The sequence below is a fragment of the Corvus brachyrhynchos genome, unplaced genomic scaffold (assembly GCF_000691975.1).
Source record: "Corvus brachyrhynchos isolate BGI_N302 unplaced genomic scaffold, ASM69197v1 scaffold376, whole genome shotgun sequence".
NCBI classification, from domain to species: domain Eukaryota; kingdom Metazoa; phylum Chordata; class Aves; order Passeriformes; family Corvidae; genus Corvus; species Corvus brachyrhynchos.
Genome location: NW_008238966.1, coordinates 1,217,576 through 1,232,082, shown reverse-complemented (window position 1 = coordinate 1,232,082; position 14,507 = coordinate 1,217,576). Strand labels below are relative to the sequence as shown.

The 14,507-nt window shown below is 40.5% G+C and overlaps 1 protein-coding gene across 1 annotated transcript in view; it reads right to left on the bottom strand.

The window, feature by feature from the left end:
- Positions 1–14,507, bottom strand: part of EDIL3 (EGF like repeats and discoidin domains 3) — a 178,120-nt gene that overhangs the window by 38,653 nt on the left and 124,960 nt on the right. The window contains exons 7-9 of the mRNA XM_017738674.1: positions 14,180–14,335; positions 12,958–13,102; positions 7,328–7,512 (exon numbers count right to left, since the gene is read on the bottom strand). Of these exons, the coding sequence (XP_017594163.1) occupies positions 7,328–7,512; positions 12,958–13,102; positions 14,180–14,335 (486 nt within the window). The remainder of the gene's footprint in view (positions 1–7,327; positions 7,513–12,957; positions 13,103–14,179; positions 14,336–14,507) is intronic.

Sequence of the window (14,507 nt, the reverse complement as noted above, 5' to 3'; positions counted from 1 at the left end):
TTTCAAAGTGGCATGAAAAGAATGCAAAATTGAGTCTTATTCAGAGAAGAATAGGTTTTCTTGACCCCCGTATATTTTACTCATGAGATCCTGACAGATACATGAAGAAAATATTAAGTATCTTGCTTAGTCAAGAAATAATATTTGGGAAAATATGTGCAGGGCTAATAAAAATATCACATCCCACTTAATAAAGCACCAAGTTCTTGGAAAACTGAACTAGGCTCAGTTCCACTCCATTCTTTCATCATGTTCTGCCTTTTGTCTCATCTGTATTTGCTTCAGGTATTTTTTGCTACTTAAAGATAGTTGACCTTGACAAGGTTGCTTCACTTCTCTCCATCACCTGTGTTTTGTCATCCTTTTTTCTTGTCAAGACTCAAAATATTGTAGGGCAACAACTGTGACCAGCTCTGCTTGAGTAAAAAGCTAATTCAGGGGTAGCTACAAAAACAACGTATGCTTTTATTAGGAAAAAGTGGATACTTTGGAACACTGCCATGAAAGACAAGGGCACAAATAAGAAACACATTTGGACCCTAAATTTCTGTATTCCTACCTAGACAACTGTGTAGCTATTTTCTTTTTTTTAAGGGAGGGCAAGGAAAATATGCCTCTGCTTCACAGATAGAGAGAGAACATTACCTCAAGCCAGCGGAAATGATAGCTTGGTAAAACAGGCAGGAATTTAAAACAATGAAAAACGAACAACTTTCCATTAAAATTTCATGTATTGCATTTTCAGAAGGTGCTGCTATTCAAGTAACACCAACATTTCCACTGTAAACACACAGCAACAAAAAACTGCTTCAGACTCAGATCCTCTGTACATCAAAATTCACAACAACCGGGCGGTTTTTGCTTACACTCCCAGATTTTTTGAAGCAAGATCAAAACCTGTTATTGTAGTAGGAAATGGGTCGTTACTCAATTTAACTTTCGTCTGCAGGGGAGTGATACTCACAGAAAAACTGCAAGTCAGTGAGGGAGCAGGCAGTACTCTCTTGCAGTGCTTTAGAGCTATACAGGATTCCACTGCTTAGGGAAATTTCCCAAGTAATTTTTATTAGTGATAATGAATTTGTTGTGTGTCAAAGACAGGCTCTGGAGCACTGGCTTAACCCCTTAGTTTTTACTGAAGGCTTAACGGAGAGAGTGGGGAATATAATTCAGGGAACATAGTAGGACTTTGTGAAACACAATATTTTTCTCCTATAAAATCTTACCCATAGCTAATTTACAGATTAGACAGGGGTTTTGTTCCTGTTCATGGTTTAATGGTTTAGGAGTTACAGTGGTGGTGCTGGATTGATGGTTGGTCTTGTTGATCTTAAAAGTCGCTTCCAACCTTGATGATTCTATGATTCTATGATGAAGGCGACATCACACAGATTTTTATCACAGAATATAATCATGCTGTGTCTGTCTGATACCTATTTTCTGGACAACTGGCAAAAAAGAGCTCCGGTACTCTGTCTGTCCTTCTAATAATCTCCCTGTATTTTGCCAGAGTAAAATCAATGATTCTGCAGAGGCTTCAGACTTTCCTACCCAAATGATAGAATACAGCTTAAATAAAGCATCTAAAAGGCAAAATAAACCAAGATTTTATGCTGCCTTATTTAATTTCTAGGCTTAAATTCAATTACTACTATAAACATTTCCATAAAATGAATTGCAGAAGAAAGCTTTGCAAAGTCAAAAGCAATTTAGGAAGGGCAATGCTGAAATGCGCAATTTAGTAACATTATTAATGTGAATAATGCATTTAATTTGAAATTCTTTAGGGAAAAAACTGAGTTAGAGTGTGACCCCTGGAATGGACATCAAATACTGCTGGAAGATAACTCTGAGTAGGAAAACAAGGCATAGCTCCTAATACCATTTCTGTAAGATATGTGTTTGTTAGCACTGTTAAAAACAGATGGGCAACATACGTAGACAAAAAAAAAAAGAATAAACAAAAAAGTAAAAAAGGAATTTGTTCATCTTGCCATCTTGAGTTACACACTGTCCTAAAAGCAAATAGTGACCATCTAGTTGCAGTACTAAGTCTACAGTTTATGGGCAATTGAAGAAGTGAATAAAGTGACCTGTTTAACATTCTAGCCTAGGCAATGCAAAGTCAGTAAATTCAACAGTGTGCAGTTTAGAAGTGGGCATCAGTCTTTATCTGCTTTTGTCTTTGACTAAATCACTCAGAGCTCTTTGTCCATTACTACCTTATCCTACCACTGGCTGCTTGTTTGCAGGAAAATTTATCTACAGCAAGTGTCTGGCTAAGTGTGGGAAAGATCTATGTTAATAACTTACTCCCAACCTGCCTTGAGATGCTGCTGCATCCTGTCAGCTACCAGGCTGCGTGAACAGAATATCACACTGTGAAGCTGCTCATGGAGGTAGGCACCAGAACTAGGAGGTGACAAACCTCAGAGTCCAAATTAAGTCCTTCAAGTAGAAGTGACAGCTGCCAGAAAAGAAAGAGATGATTTTGCGTTGGAAAGATAAAATGGTAGATACTGACTGTAAATACGATTTTGTATCCTGGTAAAAAGCTCAAAAAAAAGGACAATCTCCACACAACTTTTGTTTTGCTGCCTGAAACCTGAGAACTTTAGAATTGTGAGAAATTCTAGTAAAAAAAAACCAGCACCATTTTTTCATCTGGAGAACTAGACATCACTGCAGTTGCTGTTCCTGTAAAGAGCATAGATTCCTTTTGTGGCCTGGTGGTGACAGCCATGGTTTATTGCACCTGAGAAATACAGGTGTCCTCTGTTTATAAAGTGATGTATCTCAGTTCACAGCTCCTACACAACACCCTGTCTTTCCAAGACCAGCTGCAACGCATGGCTTAGCAATCCAACCCTTCCAGAAGTCATGCAATTTCCTCATTATGTCAATTACCAGATTGGTCCTAAACGAACATTTCATCCTGTTCCAATTTTGCATCTTCCAGGCCCTTATTTAATTAAGATGTTGTTAAGCATTTTCTGCTTGTCTCTTGTTGTTTTTTTTTTTCCCCCCACAGTGTGGGTGTTAAAACAATTAAACTGGAGGCTGGACATAAACCTCTTATTTGGCTACTTAACCAGCACTGGTATTAATATATGCTTTGCTAATGACACAAATTGTCAAAAGACAATTAAACAATCCACACAATTTCCTCCTTATGAGTTGTTGAATCACTAAGGTATAGTGATTTCCTATCTTGAAAGATTCTGCAGAATTCATTGCAAAAAAACAGAATAATGCATCAAAAAAAGGGGAAAAAGAGTCAGGTGCAATAACAGACAAGACAAGAAGCAAACACCACGTGAGAGAGTAAAAAACCTTCCTCATTTTTTAGTGGCAGATGAATGCCGTCATTGAAACCAGCTCAGCTAGCCAATATGAGATGAAAAACAGTGTTCTCTTCCCATATTAAAAAAAGGGAAGGAGTCGCCTCATGTAACTTTCCTCATTTAAAAATTCCTCTTATAATTCAAGCTAATTGTCCATATTTCTCTGTGGCTGGCACAGTAAGGACACATTTCCACTTCTGCAAACTACTCTCTAAAAAAGAGTAGAATCTGGGTTTGGCTTAGCTTTCACACAACTCTTTAATTTGATCACTTGGAAGATTAAACACTGCAAATAAATGCTAGAAAATGAACATAAGTAGATCTTATGATGGCATGATAGAGATGGGTTTTGTATGTGTGTACAAAAAGAGGATAATCATTTGGAATGCAATTTTGCCTTTGTTTTCAAACAAGAGTCATTTTGACGTGAAAAAGATGGTTGTGCATTAAACTGAAAGAATAATTTGACTGCAGAGCTGAGACAAACGTGTTCTAATGGCGTTGATAAAAAAATCTTAGTAATATTGTCTAATACTGGAGATAAGTTTGGCAGGAATATACCCAACCCAAACCCTACCCAAATCTATTACACCACTGGCAATCATCGGATTTTTAAATCATGCAGGTATAACTGTCGCTCTGCCAGTTTCCCAGCAATCTGTTTATCACCAGCTGCTTTTTCTCTAATAGTGCTTAGCTGATTCCACAATCAGCAGGAGAAACATTGTAATATGACATTGCTCTTGCCTTCAAAAAGCCCAACACATCATCAGTTTTAAGAAAAAATGCTGACAATACCTCGGTATGATTGCAAAGTTAGGACTAGGACAACACACAAAACAATTTGTGCAAAGGGGATGGCTGAGCAGGGAGGAGAAAGCTCCAGGTGTTTGGAGACACCAAATAAAGTGACATGCCAGAATTTAATTAACAGTAAGTAAAGAAAAGGGAATTTAAGCTGCTGCCCTCATTTCACAATTTATAACAGCAGAAAATTAGTAGTAGAGGGGGCATGTATTTTGAGGAAAATGTTAATTCTTTTGAATGCTAGCCTCAGCTAGGAAAATGAGATATGGAGTGGTGAAAATCAATTTACAAGAGCATTCTCCAAGCATCTGAAACATCAATTGCACTTCTTTTCAGTAATCTTTACAGCCTCAGTGCCTCACTTGGGGCATAAGGCAGGAAGTTGTCTACCACATCCTTTAATGCCAAATAAGTGAAGAAATGGGAAGTGGGGTGACCAAATGGAAAAGCAATCCTGGATTGTGTCCAGAAAGAGCCTAAGCACTCCAAAAACTTGCAGCATCCTCTTTAAGGGAATGACAAGAGTATCTTCAAGGAGTCATGTGGGAAATTCAGCCCCAAGTTAATGACTGAGCTAGAAAAGTCCAGTTTTGGTCATCTCATTTATTTAAGTTTCCCTCCATGTAAAAAAAAAAAAAAACCCAAAACATTTCTTGATCACTGATGGTGGTGGTTGGTGTAAATAAATGTTATTTGTGGAACCCAGAGCTTCTAGAGTCTAAATCACAGCAGATTTTCAACAACTGCAGCATGAATAGGGTGAATATACTTTTTCTACCTGAAAATGCACAGCCTGTGCCCAGAGACACAAAATACTTCATATTCCTAAATTACGGGTGCAGCAATCCAAAACTCTTTAAAACAAAGAGCTTAATTGTTAGCAGCTGCATTTCAGAATGCACAGAAGATTCAGGGTTATCCTTTTTGAGAGAAAACCGAGGAGAACCATCCCAGCTCCTGACAGAGAAGAATTTATCTCTAGGGTTCGTCCAAAAGTGCAAGTAGCATTTGATGCATGATGCAAACATCAGCTCTCAGCAAGCATTATCACAGCAAGTGCTCTGAGACGGATTTCAGCACACCAGCTCTTAAACTGTTGATAGTAACGGTGTTTAGGCAAGAACATCCCGAAACAACATTCGGTCAGATCAGATCTGTTCAAGTCATCCACACACCCCAACAATAACCCTAAAGGGCAGACAGCAGGTTTCCCCCCAGTTTTGCAGGCTTCCTCATGAAAATTAGAAAACATAAGAAAGGCATGTGGAGAACATTCAAAAGGCACGGACAGTAAACATGTTATGTATGATATTGGTAAGCCAGCTATTTTAGCAAAATCCAGGAATCTGAGCTAAATGTCTGACTTTAAGCCCATTTCAGGGTACCACGGAGTCACTCTGGGCCTAATGCTTTGTGGAATGGCTGAGGGAGTAGGGCATCCAGACACATTTGCTTTCACATCCTTTTCCTTACAAATGTGTTTTGACTACACTCTGTGAGAGCAGCAGCGATGATAAATTTTTCAGTCAATGTGTTATAAGGCTTCAATATAACACTCTGTGTTTTAAGGAATAAAAAAACCCCACAAAAACCCACAGAGAACTACCAGCAGAGAACAAAAATGAATGGATGAATTTGAATGATACACATGTCTCTGTTACAGAATCATTACCTATACCTGAAGCATGTGAGAGCATCTCAACTCGTGGCCTGAATTCAGAATAACCAGCCTGTAGCAGAAGCTAATGACCACTTTAAGCACTGAAAAAACAAGTTGATTTAATGCCTTTTGGTTTTTGGTTTTGGTGTTTTGTTTTTTTTTTCCCCAAACATGAAATGTTAGGATTGTTTTTTGAGAACGTATCATTATGTGAATGATTTTCAGGAAAAGGTACACTTTCAATTTTGTTTTGACGAGACAATAAAAGTTATTCCTTATAGGTCAAGGACTTGCAGAGACTGTGCAAGTGGTCAGATTAAATTTGCAGGTTCAGGTAAATTCTAATGTAGAAAACTCACCACAGCATGAAAAATTTGAGAATGTAAGGATTAACTATGCAGCCCCTTGCCATTTGTGGTTAATTAAAAATCCACTGTCATCCACAGGAGCAAGAACACGCAACAGGAAATTTCTGTGGAGTCTCTGCACACCCTTGGTTTCACTGATGGGGCTAAAATATGACGCAACTACCTCTATTTCCTGTGGAGAAACATTTTCATCTGCTTCTCCACCATAAAACACAGCAATAAAATGTTCATCCTCTCCAGAAGTTACTAACTGCTGTTCCAACAAGCTCCTCTAAAAAAAAATTCCAGGATCTTCAGCTACTCCAAAGTTAAATAGATAGGTCAATTTCTCCTTCTTTTTACTGGAAGTGTGTAAACTTGGCAGAAAAACCAGTAATCGTATTCCTAACTTGCATAGCAACTGTAGGCAAAAAGGCTAATATGTCATAATATATATGTAGAGGGATTGCAGGGGGTTAGTAGCCACGTCTAGCGCTGTCGAGGTTTCCCACTGAGAGCTGCACTGCAAAGTGGCAGCTGACTGAAAACACTGCTATTTCCAGCAGTTCAAAATATGTAAATGTGTCAGTGGCCAGTCAAACAGGCTTCCACGCTGGTGATTTGTTACAATCTCTCACATTAGTGACTTGTAAAAATCACCCCTGGGCTGAAAACAACCTCTGTGCACAGGTTCATAATGAATTCAGGTGCTGAATCAGTCCTGCCGGCTCCAGAGTCCTGTCAGAAGGTAATTTTGGGCAGCCTCAATTAGACAAAGATAATTTCTACGCGTGGGATTTGCTAAGGTGCACAGAGCTGAAAGTAAATATGCTTTTCCAGGGAGCCTTGGAAGGATAGGAGGGAGGAAAATAAACTCATCTCTCTCACCAGATGAGGAGAATTCAGTGAAAGAGATCTGCAACTACCTTTTTTTTCATTAAGAAGGGAAAACCGGGGCTAGTGGAGGCATCCTCGAGCAGAGTTTTCTGCAACTGTGATAACAAAGACATGAAGATCTGCTGGGCTTTCAGAGCTTCATCATTTACCTGCGTCAGGGTTAGGATGGTTACACTCAGAAGATTATGAGTACAAAACCAAACCAGAGAATCGTCTCCATGCCTGAAACACAAAGAAGGCAAACACCTGGGAAAATGCACGTGAAACTTTACCTGCAACCACTGTGACTGGTCATTGTGGCCAGAGGTCCAAGCATTAACTTTGCCTTGCTTGTCCAGCCGGGCTTTCCGGGGCTCCCAAGCGAACATGTCCATGTTGAGCGTACGGAAAACGCTGGAGGCAGTGATCTGGAAGTCCTGAATGTGTCCTGATTTCATCCCCAGGGGCTCAGAGCAACCTGGAACAGCAGGGCAAGATCAGTGGCACTCCCTGCTTATCTCTGCTAGGGGTTTAGGTTTTCTGTAATGGCAAAGAAAACCTGCGATACTTGAAGAAAAAGATTTAATCAAGACTACTGATGAAAGAACTTGAAAACAAATAAATGAAAAATAGTCAATTCAAGGCACTTTGTCTCAACAATTGCTTGAGTGAGTCAAAATCAAGATAGAGAATTCAACATGTTTTATCCTGGCATAAATTTATGAAGCAAAACAAAATGAAAAGATGACTTTTGTCTGTGCTTATCTTATTTTTATTTTCTTGTCCTGCACGAAAATATTTTTCCCCCTGTTCACTATGATTTTCCTCATGCATTTGTGCCACCTCACATCAACCATGTGTTTCCTTTCTGAAGAAACATTAATTTTTCTAGAAGCCACTGCTGAAGTAAAATGTTAAAACGCACTGAGCTCTTTTGGGTAAAAATCCAGAAAGCCCAAAACCCCACTGAAGGAGGGGGACACTGCAGGAAAACAATTGTGAAGGAGGGAGAATAGTAGGAGGATATCACTTAGGACAAATCAATAGTTAATGGCTTATTTGTTTGTGGACATCCCACACCATTGAGTTATTTTGACTGTAGCAAAGATAGATCTTGGGCTTCTCCCTTCTCTGTTCTGCATGAAAAAGGATAAATATAAAAATTGATAAGTGAGTCTGTTTTCCTCTGCCTTGCTGCTGTATGCTGGGAATGTGGAAGGTACATTTGGATGCAAAAGGGGGAAGAAACAAGCTGAGACAGGAGAGACACCCTTCAGCAGCAGCACTGAAACAGGACTGGAAACCAAAGAAGGCAGATGAGCTGCATGGTTTTAAGATTTAACCAAAAAAAAAAAAAATCAGAAGAAGAAAGGCAAATGGCTGAGAGAGAGAAGGCAGCTAAGAGGACAGGAAAGGTGGATGTTGGCTGGTGCAGGGGAGTGATGCTTGAAAGTTGAGGTAAAGTGAAAGACGGAAAAGATGGAGATGGGAACATAAAAAAAGAAGCTGTTTTCTCATTTCCTTCCTGTCCCAGCAGTCAAAAACCTGCATATGTGCAGTTATTCTAAAGTTTTCACTTCACAAATTCAAGGAACTGACCCAATAGCTGGCTTGACTCTGCTAAATCACCAATAATATTTTAACACACCCATAATTAATTGAGCATGCCCAGGATGCAACATGGCTTGGCAAGGATTGCACCATCCCTGCAAGTGCACAGAACCTTTGCTTCCTGTCTCCTTGACACAGGTTTTCCAGCTGACACCGAGCTGGTTCCTATCAGGGAAACATCTGACGAGTCACAGGCTGTGCTCTGCTGAGCACAGGGGCAGCTCGTGGTGGAGCCGTGCCTGCTGAGACCACGACCCTGCTCAGCTGGTGGCTCCTGGCAGAGGTGGCCACTTCAATCACCTTCAAAGTTTTCAACTTCTTTTTCACTTTATTTGAGCCAGTTATCAAAGCTGGTTCTCTCTGAATTAAAAGTCTATTTCCCTCACAGTGTGTTCACCCACGTTTAAAGACCCGATTCTTTATTTTTTTAAATTTTTTTTTTAGTTTCTTTGGCATTACAAGCAAAGACCTTTTTGTCAGATTCTGTGTTCTATTCCTCTCATAGGATTAATGCACAGAATTAACTGGAATTATTAAAGATTCAATCAGGAAGGTAAGACCACAGGGCCTTTGTGGGGGGCTAGCAGCAGGAGTAAACATGCATTACCAGACACACATAATAATGCTAACAACATGATCTTTAAAGCAGTATCTCCTGTATTTAAAATTTGAATATTGACATGCTTCATGTTAAATTAAAAAACCCAAACTAATGAAAAACCAAGAGAAAATAGAGTTAACTTCTGAAAAAACCCAGTCTTTCAGATCTGATTCTCAGTGCACAAATGGAAATTGCACAGCCTTGTCTGTAGAATGGACTCATTCAAAAACACAACAAAACAGTTTTCCTGGGAGTGGGAGGGAGCAATTGATAGTAGAAGTAAGAGAGACTAATCTGCTGCTTTGGAGAAGGACTTTGCTAATTATTATATTCTGAAGCATCACTCAGGGATCACAAGGACTATCAGCAAGAATGTTTCATCCGAGGAATCTGAAGGAGGCTCCTGACACAAAACCATGGGTTGTCAGAGCTGTGATTCAGTGCTGGCCCAATCCATCAAAACCAGTTCTATCATTTTTGAGTATAATTATTGATTTATGAAACAACAGCTGTGCCTGCCCCTGTGCCTGTGCATGCGTGCATGAATTAATGGTATTTTACACTCACCTGCCTTTGCCACTGCCCCAAAGGGGGTGGGAAGACAGTTGCTGCAGGTAGCAGGAGAGAGCGAGGAGAGCAATGAGAATCTGAAGAGGCAAACATGATGCACATGGGTGGCAGGACGATGTCTTGGTGCTGTGTCACAGAGAGCAGCCACAGGAGATGGTGACTGTTTGGATGACTGAGCCATAACCACAGCACAAAGGCAGGGTCATCAAACCAGCACAGAACTCTGTGTCTGCCTATCCCTCATGGGTGTGTGTTTATAATAATGCTTATGTCTCCTTGAAACATCTCTGCACGGGCACTGTAGCTTTAAATCTCCTTTTCAGTGTCCCTGTGAAAGGGTTTGATTTCCACTTTCATTTTTACAACCTGTTAAAGTCAGAGATAGCTGATGCAGACATGGCTACACCCAGTGGAGCATCTTAGGCTGGAATGTTTGAGATGCTTCCAACATCTCTATCTGTGATAAATTATACCTGATACCTCTGTATCTTTAAATCTGACTAGGTATAAGTTTGCAGGACTTTAGTCTACCTCAGTGAAACAGGACTAGGGTAAAAATGGCAAAGAGTGGGGATTAGCACCTGAAAAATGGAACTTTACAAAGGTTATTCTCTGTTGACTCTCCAGAGGGCAGAATCTTTCACTTTTCAGTCTGCACCCTACACCATGCCCCTCATCTACCTCTTCTTTCGACAAAGCTCAAACTCTCAAAGAAAATATTCAAAATCCAATGTAGCAAAGGCAAACCCATGGATCTGCAGGTGAAGGTCTGCATGAACGTTGTCTTGGACAAAGATTTGTGTAGTATTGGCAAAAGCAGCATATGCCAATTATTTGAGGGAAAAGGTGATTTTGTTTTTATTCATACTGAGATTTTTTTTGTTTCTAAAAACCGAGAGATTTTAAATTTCTCCTCATATTCATGAATCATAGAATGGTTTGGGTTCAGAGTGATCACCTGGTTTCAAATCTAATTCCACCCCCATTGCCATGGGCAAGGAGGGACACCTTTCACTAAACCTTGATGCTTGAAGTCCCATCCAACCTGGCCTATAAATAACAAATATAGGATTCCTTTCCAGATTACATAGTTCTCAGGACAAACGAGGAAACGGGAAACTGTCTTTAACTGCAGGTGTGCTAAAGTCCCCCTGTGTGTCAGTTTTGTGTGAAAGGTGCCTGTAGGGGCTGTTAGCATAAAGAAATAGGTACCAGGGAACGACAATTACACACTCTGAGTGAGTCTCACAGGGATGTTCGCATTATGGGGGCCAGCATCCCTCTGCAGGAACTGAGATACCCCAAACACCAAGAGCTGGCTGGGCTGGTGCACAGGCACCAGAAAACATGACTGTCAGCAGGATATGGCAGGGGCTGCCTGCAAGGAGGTAGATGCTGGAGCACATGAGTGAGCTCCATGAGTAAGTGACACTATTGTGTGAACACTGATCTGTTAAAAACAACAGCTTGATGTTGCTATTAATAACAGCTTAATGAATAAAGGCATTCTAATAAACAGTAGCTGTGAGCTGTTTCTCCCCTCACATCAATATTGTGTGAGGGGAAGGGAGTTGAGGGTACAAAGGTGTGCAAAACACGGATAAGGCAGGAACACAGGGCCATGGAAATTAATGCCTAATTTATTGATGGTTGACTCCACTGACGCTGATCGTGGTTTTCAATAAGACCTGACTGTGGGTCCTGGTAAGTAAAGCTATTTATGAGACTAAAGCAGATTGCATTGAACATTGTGCTGAAGTTTGTCCTAAGAAAGGGTTAACTTTTATGATGATCTGATCCTGCAAGTCTCCCTCTGTTCATCACTCATTCTCTTTCTCTAGCACCAGGGCTTGTTAGAGAAGCTAGACCTCTCAAAGTGCTTTTCCACCCAAGACAGACCACCTGGAATTAAGAGCGAATTAGTCTGTGTAATTATACCTTTCTTTTGGTAAGGTTGAAATTGTTCTGCTGAGCCTCGGCCGTCCACAGTTTTAAGAAATGATGACCTTGACACTGTTAGGAGGCCACTGAAATGAATTCACTTCACTAGCTTTCACAGTTCTTTGAGCAAAACAATTCCTAGTCATTCTGGCAAGGACTTGCTCTAAATTGTGGTTCCAGAAGTGGAAGACTTAAAAAAAAAAAAAAAAAAAAAAATCTAATAGACCAAAGCGGCTAGACATGAATTTCTATTTACTCTTAAACCTATCTATATTGGAAAAGGGCTACACCTAGATTAATGCATTAACTTTTCATTTCTGAATCTGGTTTTGATGTCACTCGAGGACTGAGAATTATTTAACTCCAGCTGTTTGGATGTATCACTCGTGAACTGGATGGCTATTGTTTGTAGAGTGAACAGGCAGCTACATAAAAATCACTCTTAAATGAATCAGTGGAGTGCTCCTGCCAGTGAAAGGTTTATCTCTTGAAAAAGGATAAAAAATTTACATGCTTTACTGAATTTGTAAGGGCGCACAGTTCTTGTAGAAGGTGGCTAGAGGTCAGGCTTTACATTTCAGAGCCATAATACAAATCTGAGGAGGGTTTATATTGGCTCCACTTGTTCATTTACTTTTTGCTACAAGACATTTTCCCTGCATCTGCTAAACCCAGAAAACAAATCCAAACTGAAATCTCGATTAAAGCAACCCAGCCAAATTGCATCTTACTGGAGTGGTCCTCGGTAGCGGGGAAAGCAGCCTCGTCCCTCTGAGAATGCCACACAGCACAGGAGTGGTGTCACTCCACAGCCAGGAGGAATTACCCAAATCAGGTGTGACAATTGCCATGGGTCCACAGCAGTGCACAGCCAGCTCTGGGGCTCTGACCATTTTCAGATCTTGGGTTAGACTCCCTGCCTTGTAGTCGGCTCAGGGCAGTATATTACTAGTCCACACAGCCATCAAAACTTTTCAAGGCTGACCGCTTGGAGATTATCACACAGAGGAAAAGTTAACAAGTGTTATTATGTTGATACCACGCTACGTTCCTACTATTCCTGTCCCACTGCGAGTGACCATGGCCACTTAGCTTGGCCAAGTGTTGCTCATTTTATAACTGAGATAAAAAGATGTGAGTGACTGGATAAACTCTGGCTGGCCAACCGCATCTCACGGGGGGAGGATGAGGAAATCCCACCTGTGAGCTCGCAGCCCAGCAGCTCCATCCTGAGGGTGCAGTGCCTCCTGCACACCTGGGGGTACAGCCTCACGTACTGGGCCTTGATGGGCGGTGTGAAGGAGTTGGCGTACGGGGTGTTGTTGTCCACGTTCCCACGGAACACCTGCAGGGAAGCAAGGTTTGCACAAAAAAATGTGTCAGGAGGATGGCTGGAGTTCCGTGTCTCCAAAGTATCTGCATTGTTCTGACTGTCCACGTGAGGTTTACCACAAATAGCATCTGTTTTAGCACTTCCAGTGCCCAATACAAGTTTTCCAACAGGATGTCCTGCCTTTGTGCCACATCGTGGCAAGTTTTCCACCTGTGCCGAACTGAGGTCTCTGTCTGGTCACTCTCAGAAACTGAAGCTCCTAATGCAACTAAATTATGTCTTCTTTTCTTGATTAATGTGTAAAATAGCCCCAGTTCAATTTAGCCTGCAATTATTGGCGCTGACTGATGTTTATTTTTTTCCCCTCTGCCTCAAGAACCTGATCCAGCTCCCACTGAAGTGCACTGTAACCCTCCCATCGATCACAGGGGGGAAGTATTAAACCCATCAGCATTCTTCTATTCACTCGTCACTCTAACTATCCTTGTACTGTGTTTCCCCCCTCATTATGCACCTCCTCACACAGCATTTTAATTCCCTAATACAGAAACTACATCTAATGCAGCACAGTGCCTTAGTTCTGTGCAAACTTACACAGTAAAGGGAATTTTTTGCCGCTCTGTGTGCACAGCTCCATCAAAAATAAGTGGTAACTATAAACTGTAAACACACACACCCCTCTGGATGATACTGTTTGTGCAGCACAGAGATTAACACTGATGAATGGGCTCTGTGTTTCCAAGGGTTAACGCTAACCTGCCAATGTAATAAAACTAAATTGAAAACACAGTAATGAGTAATTACTGGTAAACTAATTAATATGAAAATCAGTTAAGTGTAATAAACAGGATTATTCTATCTTGGGGAAATAACATTTATGCAACCATCAATTAAAGTATAAGGAATTCTTACCAGAGAGAAAATGCAAATTTGGTTTGATTTTTTTTTCAGAGAAAAATAGTAAAAGTGAAATCTATGTCATACTGCCAGGCAATGAGGCTTAAATAGCAGGGACATCTCATACTTCTGAAGGCAGCTAAACCTCAAGATGTATTCAGACATTCAGACATTAAGGTAACTTAATCTTACCATGTCTTCCTTTGTGCCTTTTACTTTGTACATTGTCCACGACTTCCCATCATTACTGTATGCAATTTTATAAGATTTTACATATTCTGGACTTCCAATCCTCTTGGCACCTTGAGTTATAACTCCAGTGACTCGCATCTTCTTCTGCAGGTTTATCTGAAATAACGGCACACTGTTAATCTGAGGGGCACAATCCTTGATTCCTTCGATTGCCTCTTTTTTTCTTAAGTGAGACGAAAAAACATAGCTGTAGCATTTAAATGACTGCTTTTACATTTGAATTAATTCTTTTGATCTTTCATGAATTTTATGTGCACGTGCATATAAT